This window comes from Peromyscus eremicus, chromosome 9 (assembly GCF_949786415.1).
Source record: "Peromyscus eremicus chromosome 9, PerEre_H2_v1, whole genome shotgun sequence".
Classification (NCBI taxonomy): Eukaryota; Metazoa; Chordata; class Mammalia; order Rodentia; family Cricetidae; genus Peromyscus; species Peromyscus eremicus.
In genome coordinates this window covers 43342806-43368482 of record NC_081425.1, presented here as the reverse complement: position 1 = coordinate 43368482, position 25677 = coordinate 43342806, and the positions used below count along the sequence as shown (strand labels likewise).

The 25677-nt window shown below is 43.3% G+C and overlaps 1 protein-coding gene across 1 annotated transcript in view; it reads left to right on the top strand.

The window, feature by feature from the left end:
* Vwa8 (von Willebrand factor A domain containing 8) overlaps positions 1-25677 on the top strand; it is a 341953-nt gene that overhangs the window by 6323 nt on the left and 309953 nt on the right. The window contains exon 2 of the mRNA XM_059273290.1: positions 16385-16462. Coding sequence (XP_059129273.1) covers positions 16385-16462 — 78 coding nt within the window. The remainder of the gene's footprint in view (positions 1-16384; positions 16463-25677) is intronic.

Genomic DNA, 25677 nt, shown 5'->3' with positions numbered 1-25677 from the left:
AGCTGGGCGGTGGTGGCGCACGCCTTTAATCCCAGCACTCTGGAGGCAGAGCCAGGCGGATCTCTGTGAGTTCGAGGCCAGCCTGGTCTCCAAAGCGAGTTCCAGGAAAGGCGCAAAGCTCCATAGAGAAACCCTGTCTCGAAAAGCAAAAAAAAAAAAAAAAAAAGAATCCAGGACATTTAAACGTAACAGCTGTCCATGGAATGAGTAATCTCCAAGTTTGTAAGATTAATTACTGTGTGTAAGGTACTTTATTATCTTCTACATAATTTTTTCTTATACACCTTTGAGAAATCCTCTTAAATAAAATACATTCTAAGAAATAAAATTACAACTCTAAATATTTTCTAAATTTAATTTCATTTGGAAGGTCTTAGCTTTTCTGGATCCTTTTTAATTAAAATCTTCAAGCATATTTGTTCCATGTCTGAATAAGACATATAATAACTGACTATAGGTATCTGTGGCAGTTTTGTGCAATACATGGATTTGGCTTACATGTGTTTTTTGCATTATTTGTTATATAAGTGCAATTAAATACTCAGCAACAGTGTACCTACTTTTTAAATGGGCTTGTTCTGATTACTCTAATTAATCTGGTAGTTGTCACTGAATATTTTTTTTTTTTTTTTTTTTTGTTTTTTTGTTTTTGGTTTTTCAAGACAGGGTTTCTCTGTGTAGCTTTGCGCCTTTCCTGGAACTCACTTGGTAACCCAGGCTGGCCTCGAACTCACAGAGATCCGCCTGGCTCTGCCTCCCGAGTGCTGGGATTAAAGGCGTGCGCCACCACCGCCCGGCATGTCACTGAATATTTTAAGCACCCCACCATCAATTTTTTTTTTTTTTTTTTTGAGTCAGGGTCTCACATAGTCTAGGCTAGCTTCAAGCTTTGTATGTTGCCAATGGCATCCTTGAACTTTGGCTCCTTCTGCCTCCCTTCCCTCCTCTGTGCAGGGTTAGGTGTGCCACCATGCCTACACCCAACCCCTGTCTCTCTCTATTTCTTTACAGGATCTTATGTAGCCCTGGCTGGCCTCAAACTCACTGTGCAGACCAGGCTGGCCTCAAACTCACTGAGAACCGACGGCCTCTGACTGCTGGGATTAAAGGTGTGGATCCCCACACCTGGCTTTCTTTTTAATGATTTGGTTTTTTTGAGGACTAATCTTGCAGTGTTGTGACTGCATCCTACTTTAAGATTCTTAACTTTAAGATTCTTGCCCTAAGAGAAGCCTGCCCTGGTTTCTTCTGCATAAACTGTTACCCATTGATTTTCACATTCCCCTTTAAGCCACCTCATTTAAATAAATCTGTTATAAATAGCTTGACTTAGGAGCATGTCCATAAATAGTATGTGTTCAAAAGATGCAGAAAAATTACTATTCAGGGCTTAAAAACAATCTCTTAGAAGACAGTAGTTAATTTAAAACTAATCATTTGTTCACTTGTCAAACATTTGTTGAATATGTAGAGTTTGCAGTTCTGTATTTGGCACAGGATCTAGTGATGATGAAAACATCCACCCTCTAACAAGAAAAACACTCTTGAAGACTAAACAGTAGTCCTCAAGTCTTTAAACATTTTCCTCATCTGCTAAAAGGATTTGCAAATATGTGTGCTTTGTACATTTTTAGGTTATTACCTAAAAGTTTTCCTGATTGGTACAAATGGTAACGAAGGCTGTTGTTTCTGGTATACTGTTAACACTGACATTTAAGATGAAATTGTTTCGTATTCTTTTGATCAGCAGCTCTCTTAGTGGAAGTAGATTACCACAGTGGTTTGTTTGCCGCTGTCTGTTTGGAAAGACTAGAAGCTCTTGGCCATCAGATGCTCCTTACTCCTTTATCTCCTTGAGTTTGAACTTCAGATTTACTTATTTCTATATGTAATGATTTTATCTGAATATGCTCTTTGTCTTCGAAGTTTTATTTTTATATTACTTTTCTGCAACAAAAAATCCGAATGTTTCGTTAAACCTTTTTGTTGTTACAGTACATATTTGTTCAACATGACATCAGTGTTACACAATTTGATAACTCTTTGGAATGACACCTCTTAATGATGAGCTATTCTCTCAGCTAAATATTACCTGATATTAATTAATTTATTAATACGAATACTAGTCCTCAGTTGAATGTTAATTATTACTAGAATGTAAGCAGTTCTGATGTAGCAGTATCATTCAGGTCTTTCCAGACTTTCTAAATTATATGTCAACAGTAATATATTGATCTGTATTAATTGGCAGCTTGCTTAGGGCCTTATTCACTTTTGTTGGTAACTGACATAGAGCTGGTTTGTTTTTATCAACTGGACACAGACTGGGGTCATTGGGTAAGAGGCAACCTCACTCAAGGGACCGCCTTCATCAGACGGGTCTTGATTAGTGATTGTGGACTGGCCCTGCCCATTGCGAGCGGTGCCTGGGCTGGTGGTCCTGTGTTGTGTAAGGAAGCAGGCTAAGCAAGGCATGGGAAGCAAGCCAGTAAGCTGTGTTTCTCAATGACCTTGTGCCTTAATTCCTGCCTCAGATTCCTACTTGAAGTACTGCCCATGCTTACCTCAGTGATAGGCTCAAACCTGTGAGATGGAATAAACCCTTTTCTCCCCAAATTCCTTATGGTCATGGTCTTTATCACAGCCTCAGAAGGTGACTAGGACAGACAGAAACCATCTGACTTGTAGAAGAGTGGTATGCTCGGCTAGTGACGTCATTTGTGTCTTAATATCTTGGAGGGTGATTAACATCATCAGTTCACTAAAATTTATCAAATGGCTTCTTTTTTTTTTTTTTTTTTTTTTTTGGTTTTTCGAGACAGGGTTTCTCTGTGTAGCTTTGCGCCTTTACTGGAACTCACTTGGTAGTCCAGGCTGGCCTCGAACTCACAGAGATCCGCCTGGCTCTGCCTCCCGAGTGCTGGGATTAAAGGCGTGCGCCACCACCGCCCGGCCCAAATGGCTTCTTTTTTGATGGCTCCTTGTTTAGTCTCTTTACCAGGATTTGGGGACAAACGAAAAATATTGCTTTCAATGTACTTTTGCTAATATAGTTTTTTTTTTTGTTTTTTTTGTTTTTGGTTTTTCGAGACAGGGTTTCTCTGTGTAGCTTTGCGCCTTTCCTGGAACTCACTTGGTAGCCCAGGCTGGCCTCGAACTCACAGAGATCCTCCTGGCTCTGCCTCCTGAGTGCTGGGATTAAAGGCGTGCGCCACCACTTTTTTTAATATTGAGAAAATAGTTTAGTCTATGACATGTTTAAATACATTTTGTCAAATTCTTAAAGTTTTCACTATTAATAAAGGTATCTATACTGTCAAACCAATCACTCAAGTTAGCCTTTCTGACAGAAAAAATAGTTTTACCTTTTAGTTAAACTGAGTGTGATATAGTTTAATGAATGAAAATTTCAAAAACTATTGAGAAATAGATGGGACATCTGTGAACTGGTTTGCTAAACCAGTAAAGCAAAAAGTTACATTTGTGGTTACATTTGTGACTATTTTCTTTATATATGCCATGTATTCATTACATTGGTAACATATTCATAGTAAATGATCTTGTAGCTTTGATCTTTTTTAAACTGATAAAAAAGAATACAATATTAAGGTAAGATTTTCATGAATCAAGGACTATGGTGGAGGCATGGTGTTCTATTAAATTGGGTTTGGGGAATAATTAAATAAAAATCACTTATAAGAATTGGAAATAAATTTGTTAATTTTTAAAGCTCCATGCTCATACTTCTGATGTATTTAGTGAAATAGAAAACTAATTGGTGCAGAGGCTGGTATTCAACATTGTCATAATAAAAGCGTGAAAATGGAGTTTTATATAGTGGAATGACTAATGGGGTTGGACATTTCATGGTGTTATTCAAGAATAAGTTTTTGCCTATCTAGTTGAAAGGTACATATTTGTTCTGAAACACTTGAGTTACCTCTGATATTCAGCCAGACCATTGTGAAAAGTTTTATAGTTCTCTGCTAGGAACTATTCATTACATTAAATGGATCAGCATCAATTATCAAGTATATGAAATATTTCAATTGTTCAGCAGTTCTCTTAAAAATGTATCTTATTACTATTTTTTGTGTGAGTGTGAATATGTGCACAGAGGTCAGGTCAACTTTCAGAAGTTGGTTCTCTCCTTCCACCATGTAGATCCAGGGATTTACTCAGGTCTTCAGGGTTAGAGGCAAGTGCTGCTCCTGCACCCCCCCCAACCCCCCCCCCCCCCATCTTGCTGTCTGTCAACAGTGAATTTTAAAAAAAGCAGTAGCATGTTTTCAAGATAAGAACCGAGATAAACTAACAGTTAGCTTATCTTCAAGTGTGTTCAACTGCCGTATTTGCTGTTTTCTCTGCTTTGCTGTCTGACATTTCCCATCTTGGTTCATTGATAATGCTCACTTCCCTACTCTATAAAATGCTTCATTTGACACAAGCCAGCACAGACCAAAGTAGCTCTAAAGCAAATCTTTGCTTTTAGTACAAACATTAATATCTGGGGACAATTTTATTTACATTGACTTGAATAGTGTTATAATGTTTAAAGGATGCTGCTTTTGACCACATACATAGTTGATGCCTTAACACAATGCACTGTAGTAAAAAGTTGGGGAAGCGGCGATTCTGAACACTTAGAAGTGGAAGTCTGAAAATGGGTTCTGAAAGACTGCTGTGCTCTATACCCTTGGAAAGTGCTCATATAACTTCATCCCAAGACATTGTCAAATAGGAAGAACAGTAAGTACTTATTATTAACTTTTAATTAAAAATTTACAAGTATAGGTGTGAAGTATGATCCTAATTAGTCTTATCAATTAAAATTAGGAGTCAGATATTGGGGTAATAATCTGAAAAATCAGAGAAGCAGAGCAACAGCCACTAAAAACTTCTTACCTCTACAAATCCTCAGACAGAATGGGGGCTGAGATCCTCCACCCATCTTATATTCCTGCCTCCACCTCCCAGTTGTGCTGAGATTAAAGGTGTGAGCCTCCTAAGTGCTGAGATTAAAGGCATGAGCCTTCCAAGTGCTAGGATTAAAAGCATGAGCCTCCCAAGTGCTGGGATTAAAGGTGTGAGCCACCACTGCCTGGCCTCAATGGTTAACTAGTGGCTAGCCCCGCCCTCTGATCTCTAGACAAACTTTGTCAGAACACACACAAAATATCACACAACATAAGTGTTTTGCCTGCATATATGTATGTGTACCATTTGTGTGCCTAGTGCCCATGAAGGCCAGAAGAGGGCATTGAATACCCTGGAACTGGAGTTTCAGACAATTGTGAGCTGCCAAATGGGTACTGGGAATGGAACCTGTGTGCCCTGGAAGAGCAACAAGTGCCAAGCCATCTCTCCAGCTTCCCAGTCAGTAATTATAATGCAACTCGAAATGCTTGCAGAAAGGAACGGAGGAGATCGTGTCAGGAAAAGCTGGGGAAGATTCAGTGGAGGAGGTGACGCTGCCGAGCAGCAGCTGAGGAAGAAGAGAGCTGCATGAGAGGTGTAGGAGGCAGGAGGCTGACGGCTCAGGGCCGTCCCTGGGGCAGGAATGCAAGGGCAGAGCTGGCTGGAGATGGTTGGCAGGCAGAGAGTAAAGTCCACTCTCTCAGGTTCAAGTGAAGGTGTCTGGACTGTGTGGGTAAGTGTGTGATAGTTCACTGCAGCTGTGCAGCTCAGGGGAGAGTGACGGGCCAAAGTAGACATTTAGGAGTTATGCTAAGGGCAGAGCTATTGGTATGAGTTAGATGGCTCCTAAGTCTAGTGCTCTAGCCAAAGATGGACAAGCTCATGATTTTAAGGCAGAAATGATGAAATGCCTGGTTCGTCTCCATGTCATGCCTCCTCCTCTTTGTCTGCAGGAGACATGATTAATTGATCATGCCTCATTTCTCAATAAGAACATTTCCATTGTGGTTTCTTCCTTTGTGTTTTTAAAAAGCCCCGAGTTTGATGGTTAAATGTTTGGGGATCTTTCATTTACTTTTGTGTAATTGATTTCTAATTTAATTTCATTATGGTCAAGAAGCATACTTAAGGATTTCAATTTTTTGAAACTTGCTGAAGCTTGTGTTATATCCAGCCCATAACATTTTGGCTAATGTTATAGATGCATTAAAAATATGTATCATGCTGTTATTTTTATTTAGGTTAAGTGGTATGAGTGGGTCCAGGGTCCCTGTCCTCAGCTCTACCCCTTGTCTTGGCCAAAGGATCAGGAAGCAGCTTCCTAAGTTCTGTAGCCATTTATCCCTGCTTCTTTCTTAACTTATGGAGATGAGCCTATTAATTAGCTGGGCGTCTTTTGGGTTTATTTCGTTTGTACTCTCAGTTCTGTCGTTCCACAAAGGACAGAACTGTTAGGAGGGACCTGACTTAGGTACCTGGTCTGCTTGCTCTCTCCGAAGCCCTTGGGCCTAGGGGTGGTCCTGACTTTCTGCTAGTGTTAGCTGCAGAGTGCTGCGTTCCCCTTGTTCTTCTTGATTGCCCCCCCCCTTCATCTTTAGCACACAGTGAAGTGCAATAAATGGACATTTTACCGGATGTGAGGCCCAGACCAGGCAGGCTCAAGCAGTAAGAGTGGAGAAGAATTTCTCAAGTGTAACGGGTAAGGACCTCATGGAATACCCTCTTTGAAGAAAAGGAAGGAAGCATGGAGATTGTTTTCCCCTGGCAGTCTGTATATAGCCATATAGGAAAATATTTTGTGAGTACATTCCTGAGCATGCCCACTTTATAGTTCAAGAAGGAAAGATGGCTATATTTTGGGGCATGCTTAGCTTAAGGTTATGAAACACATACATGTTTGAAAGGTTAAAATGAAGGACTAGAACATTTTGGGGGCATATTCTGTTCATATTATAGCAATGGTGGTCAAGAAGGCATGCTCACCTTGTGTTCCTAAAGATGGCAGGAAGGCATGGTGGCTAGGTCCTATAGTCAGTCCCAGCCCTGGAGAAATGGAGCATACGGGGCTCAAGGCCAGCCTGAGCTACACAGCATAATCAACATTAGCCTGAGTACCCTCTTGTCCTAGAGAGCTGGGGTGGGCTGCGATGGCAGACAAGAATGCTCCTCCTGAGCAAGTTTGGTTTTCTCCAAAAAGTTTTGGCTGAACAAAGGGAAGGACAATTTGAAGTATGTTAATACAGGATTTTGCTGAGAATGGTATGTGTGACTAGCGATTATGTTCTTTCAGTTCCTCATTTTGAATGAACCGGTATTTGGTTTGCTCCTTGCTAGCACTCTGACGAAATGGTTCTACTTGGGAAAGGGTTTCATTCAGTAGGAAAATTTAGTGCAGAAGCCTGACAATGGTTCAGCATGTTCTGTGTGCTGGTAGCTTTATGTCAACTCGACACAAGTCAGAGCCATTTGGGGAGAGGGAATCTCAGTTGGAAAAATGCCCCCACCAGACTGGCCTGTGGGCAAACCTGTGGTGTATTTTCTTGATTGATGATGGATGTGGGAAGGCCCAGCTTACTGTGAGTGGTACCACCCCTGGCCCAGTGGTCCTAGATGCTATAAGAAAGCAGGCTGAGCAAGTCATGGGGAGCAAGCCAGTAAGCAGCATCACTCCATGGCAGCATCAGCTCCTGCCTCCAGGTTCCAGCTCTGTGTGAGTTCCTGTTCTGAATTCTTTTAATGATGGACTAAGATGTGGAAGTGTAAGCCAAATAAACCCTTTCTTCCCCAAGCTGATTTTAATTATGAGATTTTATCACAACAATAAAAACCCCATCTGAGACCATTGCAGCTGGAGCTGAATGAGTGGGAATAGCTGGAGAAGAGATCAGTGAGGAAATGTAGAAGTCAGATTAGAAAAACCCTTTCTAGCCGGGCGGTGGTGGCGCACGCCTTTAATCCCAGCAGGGAGGCAGAGCCAGGCGGATCTCTGTGAGTTCGAGGCCAGCCTGGGCTACCAAGTGAGTTCCAGGAAAGGCGCAAAGCTACACAGAGAAACCCTGTCTCGAAAAACCAGAAAAAAAAAAAAAAAAAAAGAAAAAAAGAAAAACCCTTTCTAGGTCATTACAAAGCCCAGAGGATTAACCATCATGACTTGCCTCTGATTTTATTTAGTTGTTACAGCAACTCAGTTGAAGCTAGATTGTGAAGAACCAAACCTTAAGCAGTAAATGTGTGTGTGTGTGTGTGTGTGTGTGTGTGTGTGTGTGTGTGTGTGTATGTAAAGGCTGCCTGGGACTATCCTGGGTTGGGTTGTAAGACGGAAAAGAATGATTTTAAGTTGCCATTAGTACAACTGTAGAGTACAATTTTTAGTGGAAAGATCAGATGTTCAGTTCTAAATACTGAGGACAAACTTCTTTTTTTTTAAACCTTCGTAAAGGTGATTGGAGATGTAGTTCCATTGGTGGAGTGCTTGCCAACATTCATAAAGCTTTTGGTTTGATCTTCAACACTGCATAAACTGGATGAGGTGGTGTGTGCCATAATATTAGAATTTTGGGTCCATTGCCAGATGGAAGCCAGCCTGGGATACTTGAGACCCCATCTTAAATAACAACAACAATAACAAAAACACAACCCCAAATACAAACCAATAACCTCCCCCAACAACATACACCTCAATAAAGAGATTATAGTACATGTATTTCTTGGTCTATTTCATAATTCTCCTATTAGTATTTTCTATTTAAAAATATTAACAAATATCTGTCTGGGTTATTGTAACAAAATACTATAAACTATGGTGATGTAAAAATACAGCTCTTACCATAAAGGAGTAAGAAGTTTATTCTGCAGGCAAATATGAGTGATTGTGGAGCAGGAACACAGATTCATGTTCTAATGTAGTAATAGTTTCATGAAGCTTTTTTTTTTAATATAGTAATAGAACAAATAAAATCATGAAACAAGACACTTTTCAGACATTGGTGGAAACATCAGGTTGGTGGTTACAGAAAAGCAGGGAAATTTCTCCTAAAGGTCTCAGATGCTCTCTGATGCTATTCTTAGCCTTTGGGTTGTGGGAGCTAGGGGTCTGTGAGTACATTCTAAAAATATTTACCATAGCACAAGGATGCTGGGTCACACACAGAGGTAGGCAACAAATGGTTGTTTAGGGTGCTAAATGTATTCCAAGATATTTGGTTCCCAGCCTGTGACTTCTTAGCTCTCTATTATCACTGAAGTTTCAATCAGTCAATCAGCCTTGTAGAATGTTTAATGTGGCTGCTTCTCCTTCTGAACTTCAGTTCACAACTGGATAGTTTATAAACAATGAAACACATTCCTTACATTTTTATAGCTGGTAAGTTCACAGTAAAGCCAATTGCCAATTGATTTGGTGTCATGGGCCCCGTTTTCCACCCTTGAGCCTGTTTCATAAGGGCACTAATTTCATTCAGGAGGCTGTACCCTTATGAACTAACCATTTCCCAAGGGCCCTACCTCTTCATAATATTACCTCGGAGTCAGATTTTGCTGGTACATAAACATTGAGGCCTTAGCACAAACACCTTTGTATGAGCCCCCTAGGATACACGAGAAGACAGGGTAAATGATGAGAACTAGAAATCCCTCAAAGCATTTGCACTAGTTTGCACCTCTGTCCCTGCTAATATTGGAGTACTATTTCCTTCTCCACCCAGCGTCACCAAATTTGAAAATTTCTTGCAGATCTCACATCTGAGGACTGGCTTCTCACTTTGATTTTCATTACCTAAGTCATTGGGTGGTTGAGCATTTCCTCCTGTGTTCATTAGTTTGAGTTTTCTGTGAATTGCCTATCTACATATCCAGTCTGTATTTCTGTTTGGGTGTTTGCATTTTTCTTATTGGTTGCTGCTAGTTCTTTATATATTTGTCTTCACGATTATTTGTTCTATTTTGACATTGCATACGATAACTTTATTATAAAGTTCTTTAAAACTCTTTTTTGAGATCTCAGTATGTAACACAGGCTGCCTTTGCGCTCTGTCTTCCTGCTTCCGCCCCCACAATACCTGGATTGTGGATGCTCCCACCATGGCCAACCTTATATGGGGAAGAATGAGGAGAGAGGCAAGAGGTGAATCCCCCGGGGGACTTGATGAAGTAAAGGTTATTGTGATACACTACAGAATTTCAGTGGTCTGGGTGGAGATGCTCACTCTGACAGGCCCCACGTGGTGCTGTGATTCTTCAGGGACTTCAGAGAAAGAAAGTTGCCTGGGGTGAAGACCTGGTGGATTATAGAGGACGTTGGCAACCCTTGTGATTTTATTTTCAGTGGGGTTTGCCTTGGCACCTCCTGGCAGCTAATATTATACCTAATAAGGATTTAGCTCTGTGTAGAGTGCTTTTCTTCTTCCAATTTTTCATGTGTCTTTAATAAATTCTGTCATGCATAAAAACTTTCTCAGAGGCACAGGTTTTCTCATTTGAAAGTCTGTGTTAGAGGGTCATTTCGAGGCCGTGTGAAGGACTTAGAAGATAGTAAGCATTCAACAAGTGTTAGCTGGCTTTGTCATCGCCACAGTCCAAGGTCTTGGTGTCCGGTGTACCTCAGCAGCTTTTGAACAGCTACTTAGTCTGCGTGTCTTTGAGCCCTTTCTAAACCAAGTTCTAGATGCCAGTGGAGTCATTTTGCCAATTTTGCTGTTGGAGAGAGCAAAGTATTGGGAGATTGGTTTAGACCTGCACTGTAGAACAGAGATTAACGTTGCCTTACGAGATGGCACTCTGTAGACGCTGAGAACCTTCTCTCCCTCTCACTGTGTTATCCAGAATTCTCAACATGTCTGTCATTTGACCCACGTCTTTCTATTTCCTGGGAGTAATGAACTTTGCGGGTAGGCTGCTAGAGAACTGGACTTTGTAAAGGATCTGAAAGGATGTGAGTCCGTCCTACTGATGCTTGGGATGATTTCGTTAGTTAACCTTTCTCTTCACTGTGGTCCACATGCCTGACACAGGTAATTTAAGGGATGGAAGATTTATTTCCACTTTTGATTTCAGTGGGTTTGGTCTGTCATGGTGTGGGAGCTGCTCAGACCACATCGTCGTAGGTCGGGAAACAGCCAGGGAAAGATAGGTACCTCAAGGACACACCCCAGTAACCTACTTCCTCCAGGAAGGATTCACCTCCCAAAGGTTCTAGAACCTCCCCAAATAGGACCACCAATCAGGGACCAAGTGTTCAGATCATGAACTCATAGTGAACTGTAAAAGATTTCATGAAATCCTGCCCCTGGCTCCCCAAAGCTCCTTGCCATCTCATGGGTACAATGTGTTTAGTTAGCACCCAAGAGTCCCTTCAATCTTGACACTCCAGTGTTATTCCAAAGTCCAAATTCAAAGTCTCCTCCGGTACTTAGGGCAAACTCAGCCGTGAATCTCTGTAACGTCAAAAAGGAAATCATGTGCTCTTAGTGTACAAAGCGTATCCCCAAAGGGAGGAATGAGAGACTACCAATGGGAGGTAGACAGGATCATTATGTCTGTCCTCTGGTGTATGTGCAGCACCATCCAGACTCCAGTGTCCTGGGGTAGCTCACCCCCATGCCTCCACCCATGGCTTTGCTGTTTGTAGCCCCTGACACCTGCAGCTCAGGTGGCTTGTTGTTTGGGCTGGCTCTACTCACTGACTGCGGGGTTCCTCAGCAGACATTCCACTTCCGACATCTCCATTATCCTACAGTCTTTATGAAACATAGGCTTTGTACTCATAGCTTTGTGTATGGGATCTATATGGGAAATCTTACCCTAACGCACATCGCCTAATCTTTTTGGCTTTCCTTAAAAATCTGGGTGGAAGCCTGTGTGACCTCCTAACTCTTGCACTCTGCATACTTACAAAACAAGCACCACATGGATAATGCCAAGAACCTTCATCAGCTCAAGCAGCAGCCAGGCCCCACTGAGTTACAGCTACACTGGATTTTGGTGATTGACACCAGTGGTGGCTGAACCCCGGCCCCGCACCCCCCCAATAGGAGAAGAACTTCCCTTAGGTGCTGTGTTTTGTTTTGTTTTGTTTTTTTAACTTTTGTATTTATTTATTTATTTATTTATTTTTTGTTTTTACATCCTGATCGCAGTTTCCCCTTCTCCTCTCCTCCCAGTCCTTCCCCTTCCCCTTTTCTTCCTCTGCCATCCACTCCTCCCCCTTCCTCTTCAGAAAAAGGCAGCCCTTCCACAGATATCAGCCAGCCATGGTATATTATGTTTCAGTGAGACTAGGCATCTCTTCTCGTATTAAGGCTGGACGAGGCAACCCAGTAGGAAGAAAGGGTCCCAAAAGCAGGCAACAGAGTCAGAGAGAGCCCTTCCTCTCACTGTTAGGAGTCCCACAAGAATACCAAGCTATGCAACTGTAACATACATGCAGAAGACCTAGGTCAGTTCCATGCAGGCTCCCTGGTTTGGCAGTTCAGTCTCTGTGAGCCTCTGTTAGCCCAGGTTAGAGAGACGACTGGCATGGGGTGGGGGGCACCTCTAAGATGAGCTGGAAACCTAGTGCAGTGGAAACTCCCAGGAACCTATGAGGGTGACCCCAGCTAAGATTTCTAGCAATGGGGGATATGGAACCTGAACTGGCCATCTCCTGTAACTAGCAAGACTTCCAGTGGAGGAACTGGGGACACCAACCCAACCACATAACCTTTGACCTACAATTTGTCCTGCCTGCAACATGTGCTAGGGTAAAGGTGGTGCAGAAACTGTGAGAGTGGCCGACCAGTGACTGGTCCAACTTGTGACCCATACCATGAGAGAGAGCCCACCCCTGACACTGCCTGGAGGGCCAGGACCCAGAGGTTGGACAGCCCAGAGACCTAGGATAGAACCAAACACCACTAGCCAAAAAAAAAAAAAAAAAAAAAAAAAAAAAGGTCAATGAAACGATTCCTAATGACATTCTGCTAAACTCAGGTTGCCGCCTAGCCCCATGATCGTCAGAGAGCATTCACCCAGCAACTGATGAAAACAGATGCAGAGACCAGCAGCCTGGGCTCATAGGGTGCTGTTTTAAAAAACGTTTTTTTTTAATTTAATTTTTATTTTACATGTATGGGTGTTTTTCGTGCGTGCATGTCTGTTGTGGACTATTTTTGAGGTACACATGTCTGTCTACCACATGCATACCTGGTGCCCTTGGAGGCCAAAAGAGTATGTCCAATCTTCCAGAAACTGGAGTTACAGATGGTTGTAAGCAGCCATGTGGGCATTGAACCCAGGTCCTCTGTAAGAGTATTTATGCTGGCTGCAGAATATTTAACTGAGTAAAGGTGTGTTACATTTGTTTCTGCTGCCTTTGTTAATAATGTAAAGGTGTGTTACATTTGTTTTTGCTGCATTTGTTTAATTATGAAAAGGTGTGTTGCTGTTTGGAAGCCTAGATTTCACCTCTTATTTATACTCTTTGCCTGCCAGCCCCGCCTATCCTTTCTCTGCCCAGCTATTGGCTGTTCAGCTCTTTATTAGACCAATCAGGTGCCTTAGACAGGCAGCTGCCAGTATGAAAGTAAGATATACAGAAAGAAAGGTAAAAAAAATCCCGAGGCAAAATGTAGATAAAGAGAAACAGATTAAAATAAGAGCTAAGATAAGGCTGAGTATTCATAACTAATAAGAAGTCTCTGTGTCATGATTTGGGAGCTGGTTGGTGGCCAAAAGGAAAACCTGTTACCCATGTCTGTCTACCACATGCATGCCTGGTGCCCTTGGAGGCCAGAAGAGTATGTCCAGTCTTCCAGAAACTGGAGTTACAGATGGTTGTAAGCAGCCATGTGGGTGCTGGGCGTTGAACCCAGGTCCTCTGTAAGAGTACAGTGCCCTTAGCCTCCGAGCCATCTCATCTCTCCAGCCCCACCTAGGCTGCTTTGTATAAACAGTGTCCCGGCAACTCCCTCTTCTTTAGGGGAAAATCTTTCAAAAGCATTTATACTTTAACACAGTGGAACTTAGGGTAGAGGTTTCTCTAATTCCTGAAATGCCCTTAAGGCACTTTGCTATTGGTTTCTTTTTAATTGTCTAAATTTCTTTAACCACTGTACCCTTGGTTTGGGATACAGCTCAGTGGTAGAGTGTTTACTTAGCAAGTAAGAGTCCTTATATTCAATTTCTAGTATGACTCCCATCCTCCAAAAAATGTGCTAGGGGCTGGGAATATAGCTGTGTGGTAGGGTACTTGCCTAGGTCCTGGGTTCTATCCCCAGCAGTGTTGGCGGAGAAAAACAAAACAAAACCAGCTACATTCTCTTTGTAAACTTTTTCTTTTTTTCTTTTTTCTTTTGGTTTTTCAAGACAGACTTTCTCTGTGTAACAGCCCTGGCTGTCCTGGAACTTGCTCTGTAGAACAGGCTGGGCATGAACTCACAGAGATCCACCTGCTTCTTCCTCCCAAGTGCTGAGATTAAAGGTGTGTGCCCCCACCGCCTGGCATCTTTGTCAGCTTTTATTATGTGTGTAGACTGCATAGTGTTGAAATTCTTCACTCTGATTTTTCCTTCTTGTTTTCACTAAAAGCTGGGTGAAAGCAGGTCGCGATAGCCACGCCACAGCCCGGATACTATAAAGTTTTGAAATTTCCTCTGTCAAATTAATTAGTGTATTATTTTGAAATCAGTCTTACTTAAATCCACATTATATGGACAGAATATAGAAAAGTTCTTGACTGGAGCATAGCATGAAAACACTGTAATTTGTTCTTGATAACGTCCTTTTCCCCGTCTGAAACCTGGTGAGTGGAGTCTGCTGGGGTGATTTGTGTTGCTATTCTGGTTACCTAGGCTCCCATCAGAGTTAACTGTTGAGCTCTGCTTACAGCATCCCAGGACTTCTCTAGCCTGTATCCAAACTTCCTACCCACAAACTAGTTCAGTGACCTAAGAACTACATGATCAAGTTCGGTCATTACTGACCCCTCCTTTTGTTACCCATTTCCTGGGTCCAAGTTGAGTTTATTTTCTCACAGTTGCGAAGGATAGTGGACAAGGACAGCAGAACAAGGACAAGCAAGCAGGATTTTATTGAGACAGAGAGTAATAGTTTCCCTGCAGCAAAAAGGGTCATGAAAATGGGCTATGAATGGTGTGTTAGAGCAGGCACCATTGTGTCCTAGGAATCGTTTGGTCCCACCAATATGTAAACTAGGCATCTGGGTGGGATTAATTTGCCTGGCTAATGTGAATGTGTGTGGGGAATTCTGATTGGTTGATGGATCAAGTGCAAGGGCACAGGCTCAGGAAAGCTTGATGGTGGGAGAAAGGCACCGAGAAAAGTGTGTGTGTGTGTGTGTGTGTGTGTGTGTGTGTGTGTGTGTGGTGCTGGTGGGAGAAGTGTAAGTGTGTGTGTGTGTGTGTGTGTGTGTGTGTGTGTGTGTGTGTATGTATGTGTGTGTGTGTGTAGGGGTGCTGGTGGGAGAGAGGCACCGAGAAGTGTGTGTGTGTGTGTGGGGGGGGTAGTGGTGGGAGAGAGGCACTGAGAAATGCCGAGGGAGGGAGGAGGAACCAAGAAGTAAAGGAGCAAAGGTTGATGCTTGGCTGCCATCTGAGGGGTCAGGGCTTTGGGATATAAGCTGTTGAGTTCACCAATTCTATAAAGTTTGTCCTCAAACTTCAGTGTTCTTGGGGCTAACAGCGGGTTCCGCTGGGACAGGTAGAGTGTATTCCTCGGGCCTGTAACCCTGGGTGCCTATAGAACGGGCTGTCTTGCTCCTGTCAGTTTGGTACCAGTTTTCTGTGTTGTTTTCACACCACTGTGACCAAATTCCTTGGCATAGGTAATTTAGAGGAGAAAACATTTATTTGGCTTATAGTTTTAGACAGTTCAGTCCATTATGGTGGGGAAGGCATGGCCCAGGGCACTTCTCTCCACATCATGCTGGACCTGGACCAGAGACACCCTAAGGATCCACCCCCAGTGACTTGCTCTCCTCACCTAGGTTACACCTCCTAAAGCCTGCAGCATCTCTTGAAACAGTGTCACCAGCCATGTGTTCGAGTCATGAGCCTGTGGGGGACATAGAGTCAGATCATAGAAGCAGCTATAAATAAAATCTGATCAGGGTCAATGAGATGGTCCCTCTGACTTCCATGTATACACACCCTCCAAATATAAGTGGATAAATTTTAAAAAATTAAAACCTTTAAAAATGAATTTTTCTGTGTTGTTGTTGCCTGTATTGGTGTTGCTATTAACATAAAATATAAGTCTGGTTAATATAATGTAATGTTTTTTGACAGCCTGGCTCCTGAAATGTACATTTCTCAGCACTCGCTTCTCTCTGATAAGGCTTACACTGTGGATAGAAATGTCAGACATGTGCCTGGTGCATGTGTGTAGCATCCCACCTTGGAGGTCAAGAGAATCATTGCCAGAGTATAGTGTGTGTCCTTTGTCTCTTGTAATGATTGTGTTTCTTCTTTTTTAGGTGATACAGTTAATATTGGAGATGTGTCCTACAAGCTGAAAACACCCAAGAACCCGGAACTTGTCCCACAGAACTACAGTAAGAAATGTTATTTGTGAATGAATACATTTTAAAGTTTCACTGTGGGCATTATAAAGAAAAAAAAAATGTTAGAGCACTGGTATAAACCCAGTGTGCCGTTATCAGTTTCGTGCAGTACAGTGTACAGTTCTTGGTTTCTGTCGTTTGCTTTGGAGTGGTTAAGTCTGTCCGAGGCAGTCCTCCTCCTCGTTTGTGGCTTTTATCAAAAGTGTTCATGTTCATCACATACTGTGGCTTGAGTTGGCCATTAGGTAAATACATACAGTAAAAATAAGTTTATTTGGTTGTGATCATTTTATGAAGTTGTATGAACATCATGATCACTCTTGTCATCTCTAAATATCCTGTCTCTGCTTTCCCTGCCACAGAAACCACTGTTCCCTTCTTTGCCATAGTAAATCAGCTGCATCTATTTGCTGGCTTTATGAAAATAGTGTCATTATGGTGTGTGTGTGTGTGTGTGTGTGTGTGTGTGTGTGTGTGTGTGTGATGTATGTATGTATGAATTTGGCTTCTTTCCATTAAGATGAATTTGAGGTTTATCCATGTTGCTGAACCTATCCATTGTGTAAATTTTGTTTTATTGAGATTTAATTCATACACTATACAGTTGACATTAAAGGAGATTTATTTTATTGTTTGTGTGTGCCTGAGTGTATGTATGTGCACTGCATGTGAGCATGTGCCTGGAGAGGCCAGAAGGGTATCAGATCCCCTGGCACTGGAGTTATAAGTGGTTGTGTGCCATGTGATGTCTGTGTGGGGTCTGACTCAGGGTCCTCTACAAGAGCAGCAAGTGCTCTTAACTGCTGAGCCATCTCTCCAGCCCAAAGCCCACCCTCTGAAAGTAACCATCCAGTGCTTCCTAGCCGTTCTGAGTTGTGCGGTCGTCACCCCTGTCTCACCTCAGAGCAGTTTCGTCACTCCTCAAAGAAAACGTGACCACTAACGGTCACTCCTTCCATGCCCTCTTCCCCCTTTTCCTCACCCCCGCCGTGGGCAGTCGCTACTACTGTATTTCACGTTGCTCTGCAGTTGCCTGCCCTGGACGTGTCATTGGCAGTGGGGTCGTATACCAAATGGTTTCTCTGTCTGGCTTATTTTATGAATGGGATGTTTTAGTGCAATGTTTGATGTTGTAGCCTGTGTTGCTTCATTGCTATTTATGACTGGATAATATCCTTGAATATATTTGGAGATATATTTGGGGACATAAAAAACATGACTGAATTACATGAATAGTTTACATTTATTTTACTTATTCATTAGTTGATATGCATTTGGATGTGCATTGTTTCTATTTGGGTCTATTATAAATATTGTTGTTCCAGAAAATTGTATACAAAATTGTTTTTGTTGTTGCCACCAACATACGTAGGAGAGGAGTTGCTTGGCCATATCGTAACCCTGTTTAAAGTTTTGAGGACTTACAACTTGATTTCCAAAGCAGTTTCCCCGTCTGACCTTGCTGTCAGCGCTGTATCATGGTTCCTGTTTCTCCATGTCCTCATTAACACTTGTTATTGTCTCTTTGGAATTGGAGCCTGGGCCGCATGCCTGCCACATAAGCCCTAGCCACTGAGCCACACTCCGGCCTTCTTTATTTTTATGTTGATTTTTAGAATTTCAGACAGGATCTCACGATGTTGCCCAGCATGGCTTTGAATGCTCTGTGTTACTCAGCCAGCCTGTGGTCTTTCTGTCTTAGTCTCATGCATATCTGGGATTACAGGCCTGTGCCACCAGGCTCTGCCTTTTTCACTGTAGCCATCCTCTTAGATGCCAAATGGTATTTGGGGGTTTTGATTGGCATTTCTCAAATGACTTGCAGTCATTTGAGTCACCCAGTGCTCAAAACAATTTCACTTTGTCTCTCAAAAAATTTAAATTATCTTTCTAATAAGATGGGAAGTTAAGTTGACCTTTGGAAGGTTGGTCCTTAGCTGTTTTGATCTGGCCTTAGGTTCAGTTCGTGCTACCCTCCTATTCTCTATTCCAGTCTTGAGGCATGATACCTAACCCTCTAAAGCAATGTTGTTCACATTAATGCTTACTTATGTAGTAATGCATGTATGCATGCACGTGTACATATAAAACAACCCTTTGTCCCAGTGTCCAGAGTAGTGTCTGTCTGTTCTCTCCTCTCGCTTTTATGCTCTTATTGTCATATGAATTAGACCTGTATACGCAGGTCTGGGCTTTGGTGACAGGAAACAGGGTGACCATGTGAGCATGAGATGAGAACTTAGTTTGTTTCTCTGAACCCACATGAAAGAGCTGCTGTAACGTCACCTGCCTGTGATCCCAGCACTGGGGAGGTGGAGACAAGCAGATTCCTGGGATTGAAAGCAAACCACCCTCACCTAATTGATGAGATTCAGACCAAGTAAGAGACCCTGTTTTTTAAACCAAGGAAGAAAATATTTGAGGCATGATTCGTGCGTGTCCCGCCTCCCACCACCACACACGCACACACACACTTTCAAACCAGCCACATACACTCACAAGAAAAAAAAAAAGAGAGAGAGAAAAGTCCCCTGACAGTTTTATGTCACTGTTTTGTAAAGTTGTCTTTTAAGGCTGTAGAAGAAAGCACAGACAAAAGCATGTTTATGTCTTCATATTTACCCATGCAGTTTCTTTTCCGGTTTCTTTGAGTGAGTTTGAATTGCTGTCTTGTGAGCTTTTATATGAGCCTGATTTTTCTTGTGCTGCAGCTCAGCTATGGGTGAATGCTCTGTTTTTGTTATCTAGAAGTGTCTTAATTTTTTCTTCGTGTTTTGAAGGATAATTTCACTGGTTACAGATTTCTCGGTTGACAGTTTCTTTGGCATTTTTGGTATGTTATCTTGGTGCTTCCAGCCTCCCTGGTTTCTGTGAGGGGTCAGTTACTAATCTCGTCAGTAAGCCCCCTTATGCCGTGAGTCATCTGTCACTTTTCTCCTTCTTCTCAAGATTTTTTGTGGCTTTTGATAGTTTGTCCTGCAAAGGGTCCCATCCTAGACGTCTGCTTTCCAGTGTGAGCATGCTGGGATGATGGAACCTTTAAGAGACAGGGCCTTGGCCTGACAATGATTTGTTCTATAAAGACCAAGACTCGCCCATCCCCACTGTTCGTCTTCGCATGTCATTGGTTCCTTTTTCTCTTATATACTCCTACCGTGATGCTTCAGGTATTCTGGTTATGACGATGGAAAACTGACTTAATGCAATGGTTGTTAAGTGCTAATTTCTGACTTTGTCCTGTTCAAAGGTTTGTCAAGTATCTTGGATGCTGAATGCCAAGATTTTGGTTATTTTTTCCCCCTTTTTCCTCCCTCCCTCCCTCTCTTTCTTCCCTAGAATTCTTATTACCGGTTTGTTGGTAGACTTCCTAAGCTCCGTCAGCATCTGAGACTGTTCCTCCTTTCCACTTCTGTCCCGTGGGCTGGATTACGTCAGTTCGTCTGTCTTCAGGTTTGCCTTGTTCTGCATCCCTTCAGGGACCTTTCTTTACATCAGATGATTCTGTTATTTCCTCACATCTGCTTCTTAGCCTGGCTAGTGAATTTTTTCCTTTTACTTACTGTAGCTTTCAAGTTCATAGTTTCTGTTGGGAGTTTTACGATCATTTCTGTCCGTTGACATTGTTTGATGACACATTGATGTCATGCTGCCCTCTAATTCCTTCCTCGGTTTCTTTTCATTCTTAGAACATAGTTATAAGAGCCAGTTGCTTCTTGTCCTTGTTGGCTTTCTTTTTTTTTTTTTTTGGTTTGGTTTTTCGAGACAGGGTTTCTCTGTGTAGCTTTGCGCCTTTCCTGGAACTCACTTGGTAGCCCAGGCTGGCCTCGAACTCACAGAGATCCGCCTGGCTCTGCCTCCCGAGTGCTGGGATTAAAGGCATGTGCCACCACCGCCCGGCCCTTGTTGGCTTTCTGTTGCTGTGATAAACACCATGACCAAAAAGAGCCTGGGGAGGGAAGGATTTATCTTACAACTTCCGGGTCACAGTCAGTCTGAGGGAAGCAGGGCAGGATCTCAAGGTAGGAACCTCGTGGTCGGAACTGAAGATGAGACCATGGGAGGAGCGCTGCTCACTGGCTTGCCCAGCCTGCTCTCTTTTACCGCCCAGAACCGCCTGCCCAGGGCACTGTCCACAGTGGACTGCTCTCCCCACATCAACCTCAGATCAAGAAAGTGCCCCTCAGGTTTGCTTACAGGCCAACCTAATGGAGGCAGTTCTCAAGGTTCTGTCTTCCCAGATGATCATGTTTGTGTCAAGTTGACAAAACTAGCCAGCAGAAATGTCTTCCAAGTGTCTGTCTGTCTGTCTCTGTCTACCGCTGAGAACACTTCCAGCCCCCTCAGATCAGACAGCTTTCGTTAACTATTTCTCTCTATGCACTTCTGAGTTGTACTTTCTCATTTCTTTGTTCTAGTAGCTCCTGTTGCTGGAAGTGCACCTTTAAAGTAATGTGGTAGCCGTGGAAAACAGTCTTTTTTGTAGGATTTGTTGTTACTGCTACTTTAAGTGACTTCGCTTAGCTATTTCTCCAGATTGTGTGTTCTTTGTCACCTTCAGTTATTAAGGGCTGCCCTTTAGTTTAGTGACCACTAAGTGATCACACAGCTTTCTTAAATGGCCGGAAGCAGCAATTCTTTTGGTCTTTACTGAAGAGCTTTTGTTGTGAGCATGCCCTGTTAGAAACAGGTTGACATGTTTACATCTTTCTGCAAAGTCAGAATTTACTGATTAACAAATTCACAAATCTGCATCAGTCTCATTGGCATTATTACCCCAAGTACTAGTGAACTCACTTGATGGCCATGGTCATTGGCAACCATGCTTATTTTACTTCAGTATCAATTATATTAATTCTAAGATTACCTTTTATAGCTGATACAGGGGTGTGTGTGTGTGTGTGTGTGTGTGTGTGTGTGTGTGTGTGTGTACAGAATGGCTAAGAGAGGGTTAAGGAGGCTGCAGGGTTCAAACGGCCTGACCTGAAAACAGAGCCTGAGAGCTTGGACAGAGGCAAGGGAAGTGTCTGGAGGGGATCAGGTAAGAAATTTCACAGATTGCAGGCACAAACCTGTTCAGATCAGAGTTGCCAAATGCAGGGACAAGCCATGTTTGAGCGTCAGTTTCAATGGCGTGTGTGCCGTGGGGAGGAGAAACTGTCGGAGCCTGGGGCAGAGGTGAGGTTCCTGGCTGTGGCAATCCTGGTTGAGCTTTGTGATAAGCAACCAGGTGAGATTCTGTGTGCTGCTCTATCTCAGTCTTGGCAGGCTGAGGGGATGGGGGGTGGATGGGGCTATTCAGTACCAAGAGTGGGAGTTACACCTGGTGTGATTGATAAGCATGTGTTGGATGTTTTCAGATATTATTCTGCTGTGTCCCTGAGTTGCTGATTTAAGTTGATAAGTCCATATTTTATTTATGTGAATGTTCGCCATTAGTCTGTGCCATGGTGGAGCTAGACAGATGGTGGTTGTTTACTCATACAAACAAGATGCTGAGTCACTCTCCCTCAACATTTGCTCTTACAATCTAGCCAACTGCTTGTGCTGACTAGTTTTTTTCAACTCAACACAAGCTAGAGTCCCCTAGGAAGAGGCAGCCTCACTTAAGGAATTGCCTCCATCAGACTGGCCTGAGACCATGTCTGTGGGCATTTAAAAAAAATTAGTAACTGATGTAGGAGGATCCGGCTCACTGTGTGTGATGGGCAGGTGGTCCTGTGTTGTGTAAGAATTCAGATTGAGCAAGCCACAGAAAGCAAGACAGCAAGCAGCATTCCGTCATGGCTTCTGCTTACGTTCCTGCCCTGACGTCCCTTAGTGATGGAGTGTGACATGAAAGTGTAGCTCAAGTAAACCCTTCCTCTCCAGCTTGGTTTGGTCATGTGGTCTATCACAATGACAGGAAACAAGCCAGGGCGCTGCTGTTTGGAAAAATGGAGTTACCCAAGGCTAGTCACAGCTTAAAGCTGCTGTCTCCTAAAGTAAGGAATGACGTAGACAGCGCCTGGCATGATCTCCACACCTTAACGCCAGGGCATGCACCTCCCTGGGCATGCCTCACTCTCCTGCTGATGAAGACCCTCAGGGTCAGCCAAAAGTAAGACGTTACATGCTCCTAGTATTTGCCTGGATATAGGCTTGGCCTTCTAGGTTCCTCAGAGTACTGGAGCCTCAGGTGAACATCTATTATTTAATTTTTTAACACTTTTTGATCATCCCCCTTTTAACTCTAGTTGGTTTCTCTGCTGCAGGCAGGCAGCTGTAATGTTCAATAATTGTAGCTGCTTTTTAGTGGTGGTGGTGGGGGGGGTCGGGCACAGTGCTGTTTCTACGCAGTGAGCTTTGAGTAGGTTAAATAAGGACGGATTCTGAGAATGAACATTGCAGAGAGCTGCCAGACCGGCCTGGGGGGTAGTCCTCTGGGAATGGGCTTTTGGGGACACTCCAACCCATTTTGTCCCCTTCAGCGGCTGCTAGGTGCCAGTGTTCCTTGTGTTGGTGGGTGGCTGGTTTGCTAGATACCTGTAGAGTCTGGGTGCCTGGGATGGAATAAGGGCATTAAAAACACCACCAAGTTCTCCTGTTCTCCTTGGATTAATGTCTGTCAGCCGATTGAAAGCCTTTTGTTAATTTCTAGAGTTTCAGAAAACTTGACTTGGACAGTTGTCAGTGTTCTCGTTTGTGTTTTAAAGGGAGAGATGAACTTCAGAGGTAATAGGAGATGACTAGAGTGAGTTCTCACATCTGTTTGCATTGCCCTGGGGAGTAATGAGGTACATGGTCTTCTCTTTCACATCTCTGTTTATGAATGCTTGCTAAAGCCATTTCTCATTTGAGGATAATGAGTTGTTTGCCTTTTTAAATTGATTTCCATGAGGTTCTCATGTATTATGGCTACAGATCCTTTGAAGTGTGTGTGTGTGTGTGTGTGTGTGTGTGTGTGTGTGTGTGTGTGTGTGGCAATAGGTGCATAGGCACTTACATGGCACAGAGCTCCTGTAGAGGTGAGAGAACCATGTGTGGGAGTTGGTTGTCGCCTGCTGTGGGTCCTGGGGACTAAATTCAGATTGTCAGTGAGTGCCTTGTGACAAGTGCCCTTACTTCCTGAGCCGTTCTGCATGTCCACAAACGGCTTTAAAAATTAATTAATAAAAAATTCCTTTATTTCATGTGTAGAGGTTTTCACTGCATGCATGTCTCAGAGGAGGGCTTTGGAACATGGGGACTGCAGTTACAGGTGCTTGTGAGCCACCAGTTGGTTATAAGTCCCGACTGTTTCTTCTAACTCGACCATGGCAGACTATTTCTCTTCCTATCGTTCCATAGGGATGAAAGTTAGCCGTTGGCTTCTCCTGTCCTTCCAAGTAGTTATTATTTTCTTCCCAGAATTCAGCTCATTTGAGTTGCCTTTTTTTTAAATTCTTTTTTATTTTATCGATTATTTGGGAATTTCACAGTATGCACCCCGATTGTGTTTACCTCCCTGTCTTCCCATGCCCTCCTCCACCTCTTACCCTGCCTCTAGGGGGAAAAAAATCTATTTTGTGTTGTCCATGTGTTCACCAGAGCACGGTCAAATTCCTAGTGGCCAGCCCTCTAAGGGAGAATGAGTCTGAACTGCCCATATCAGTGTCAGAAACCATCATCTGAAGAGAGCCAAGGGGTGGCCAGAGCAGGGTGGAGACAGCTGTCCTGTGTCCACAGACATTGACATGGCTTCAGATGGCAGCCTAGACTACAGGCATCCACATGGGCTTCTGTGTTAACATGGGCTGTACACATCAACATGTCCCTTGGCTGTATTAGGACCCCTGACTCACTTATGGCCGTCAGTGGCTGCATGGGGCATGAGCCTCGACATGGCCTCAGGTGGTTATATGGGCCACTCACATCAGCATGGCAGCCTGAGGACATCACCAAGGCATTAGGCAGCGGCACAGACTGTATATATCCACATGGAAATCAGGCTTTATTACAGCCTAGGGCAGCAGCGTGAACCACAGACACCATCATGGCCTCTGGCAGTGTCATGGACCATGGTGGTCCTTTGAGGAGGTCTGTTCCAGAAAGTGAACCTCTCCTTATCTCAGGCCCCCATTGTTGCTCAGAGCCAGGGGGATCCCACAGCTGGGCAGCAGGTTGGGGGCAGGGCCTGAGTCTGTGTCTGCATAAGCTCCAGGCTGTTGTACATCATCCGGCCAGCCCTGCTGGGCAGTGACAGCATGTCCATCACAGCCCTGTCACTCACCTGTCACCACCTTGGTGTCTCCGGTTCTGCTTCTCCCCATACCACATGCACCGCTCTGTTTTTCTGTCTTTCCCACATCCCCATCACATATTTGTTACTTATAGTGGTGCCTGGCTTGGGTGGCTGTTTTCCATAGCCCCCGGCCCTGAGGCTGGGATGGCACTTGGCTCTCAGTCTCTCTGTCTCTGTCTCTGTCTCTGTCTCTGTCTCTGTCTCTGTCTCTCTCTCTCTCTCTCTGTCTTTCTAAGATTTTTATTTGCTTGTACATGCCATGTGAGTGTAGTGTTTTTAAAGGAGGCACTTGTGAGCTGCCTGCATGAATGCTGGGAACTGAATTTGGGTCTAATGGAAGAGCAGCAAGTGCCCTTAACCACTGAGCCACTCTCCATGTCTTTGTATCAACTGTGTGGTGAGTTTTTCCTTTTTTTGTACAGATGAGCTGTTTTGTTCTGGTTGTTAGGTTGATGCTCTTGTGGCTCTCATCATCCCAGCAGTGGGAGTCAGGAACATTTATTTTTAATGTTTATTATTTAATGGTTATGTCTGAGAGCATGATTGTAACAGACAGCTTTTCTTTTCTAGGGGTAAGATTAGTGACATAAATTCTCCCACAAATTGTTATACATGTCTGCAGAAGAGTTAAGAAAATAGACCTAATACCTTCATGCCATGAGTACAGGATCAAGTGAAAAAAGGTCACTTCCTTTGATTTCTGTGGCACATTTTCATAATTTGAGAGTTCAGGGATAATGCTGCTTCTAAATAGAAAATAGGAAAACTTATTTAGTTCCAGGTCTCAGGGAAATGCTTGCTGAGGGAGACGATTGTGCTTAAAAATTTGGCTGTGCTGCTTTTAGCTGTGTGAATCCTCTAGGTGTCCAACTCCCAGGTCTCCTTGATTCTGTGGAGACGGTGGTTTCAGCCATATGGCTCTAGTTAGGACATGGTCAGATCGCAG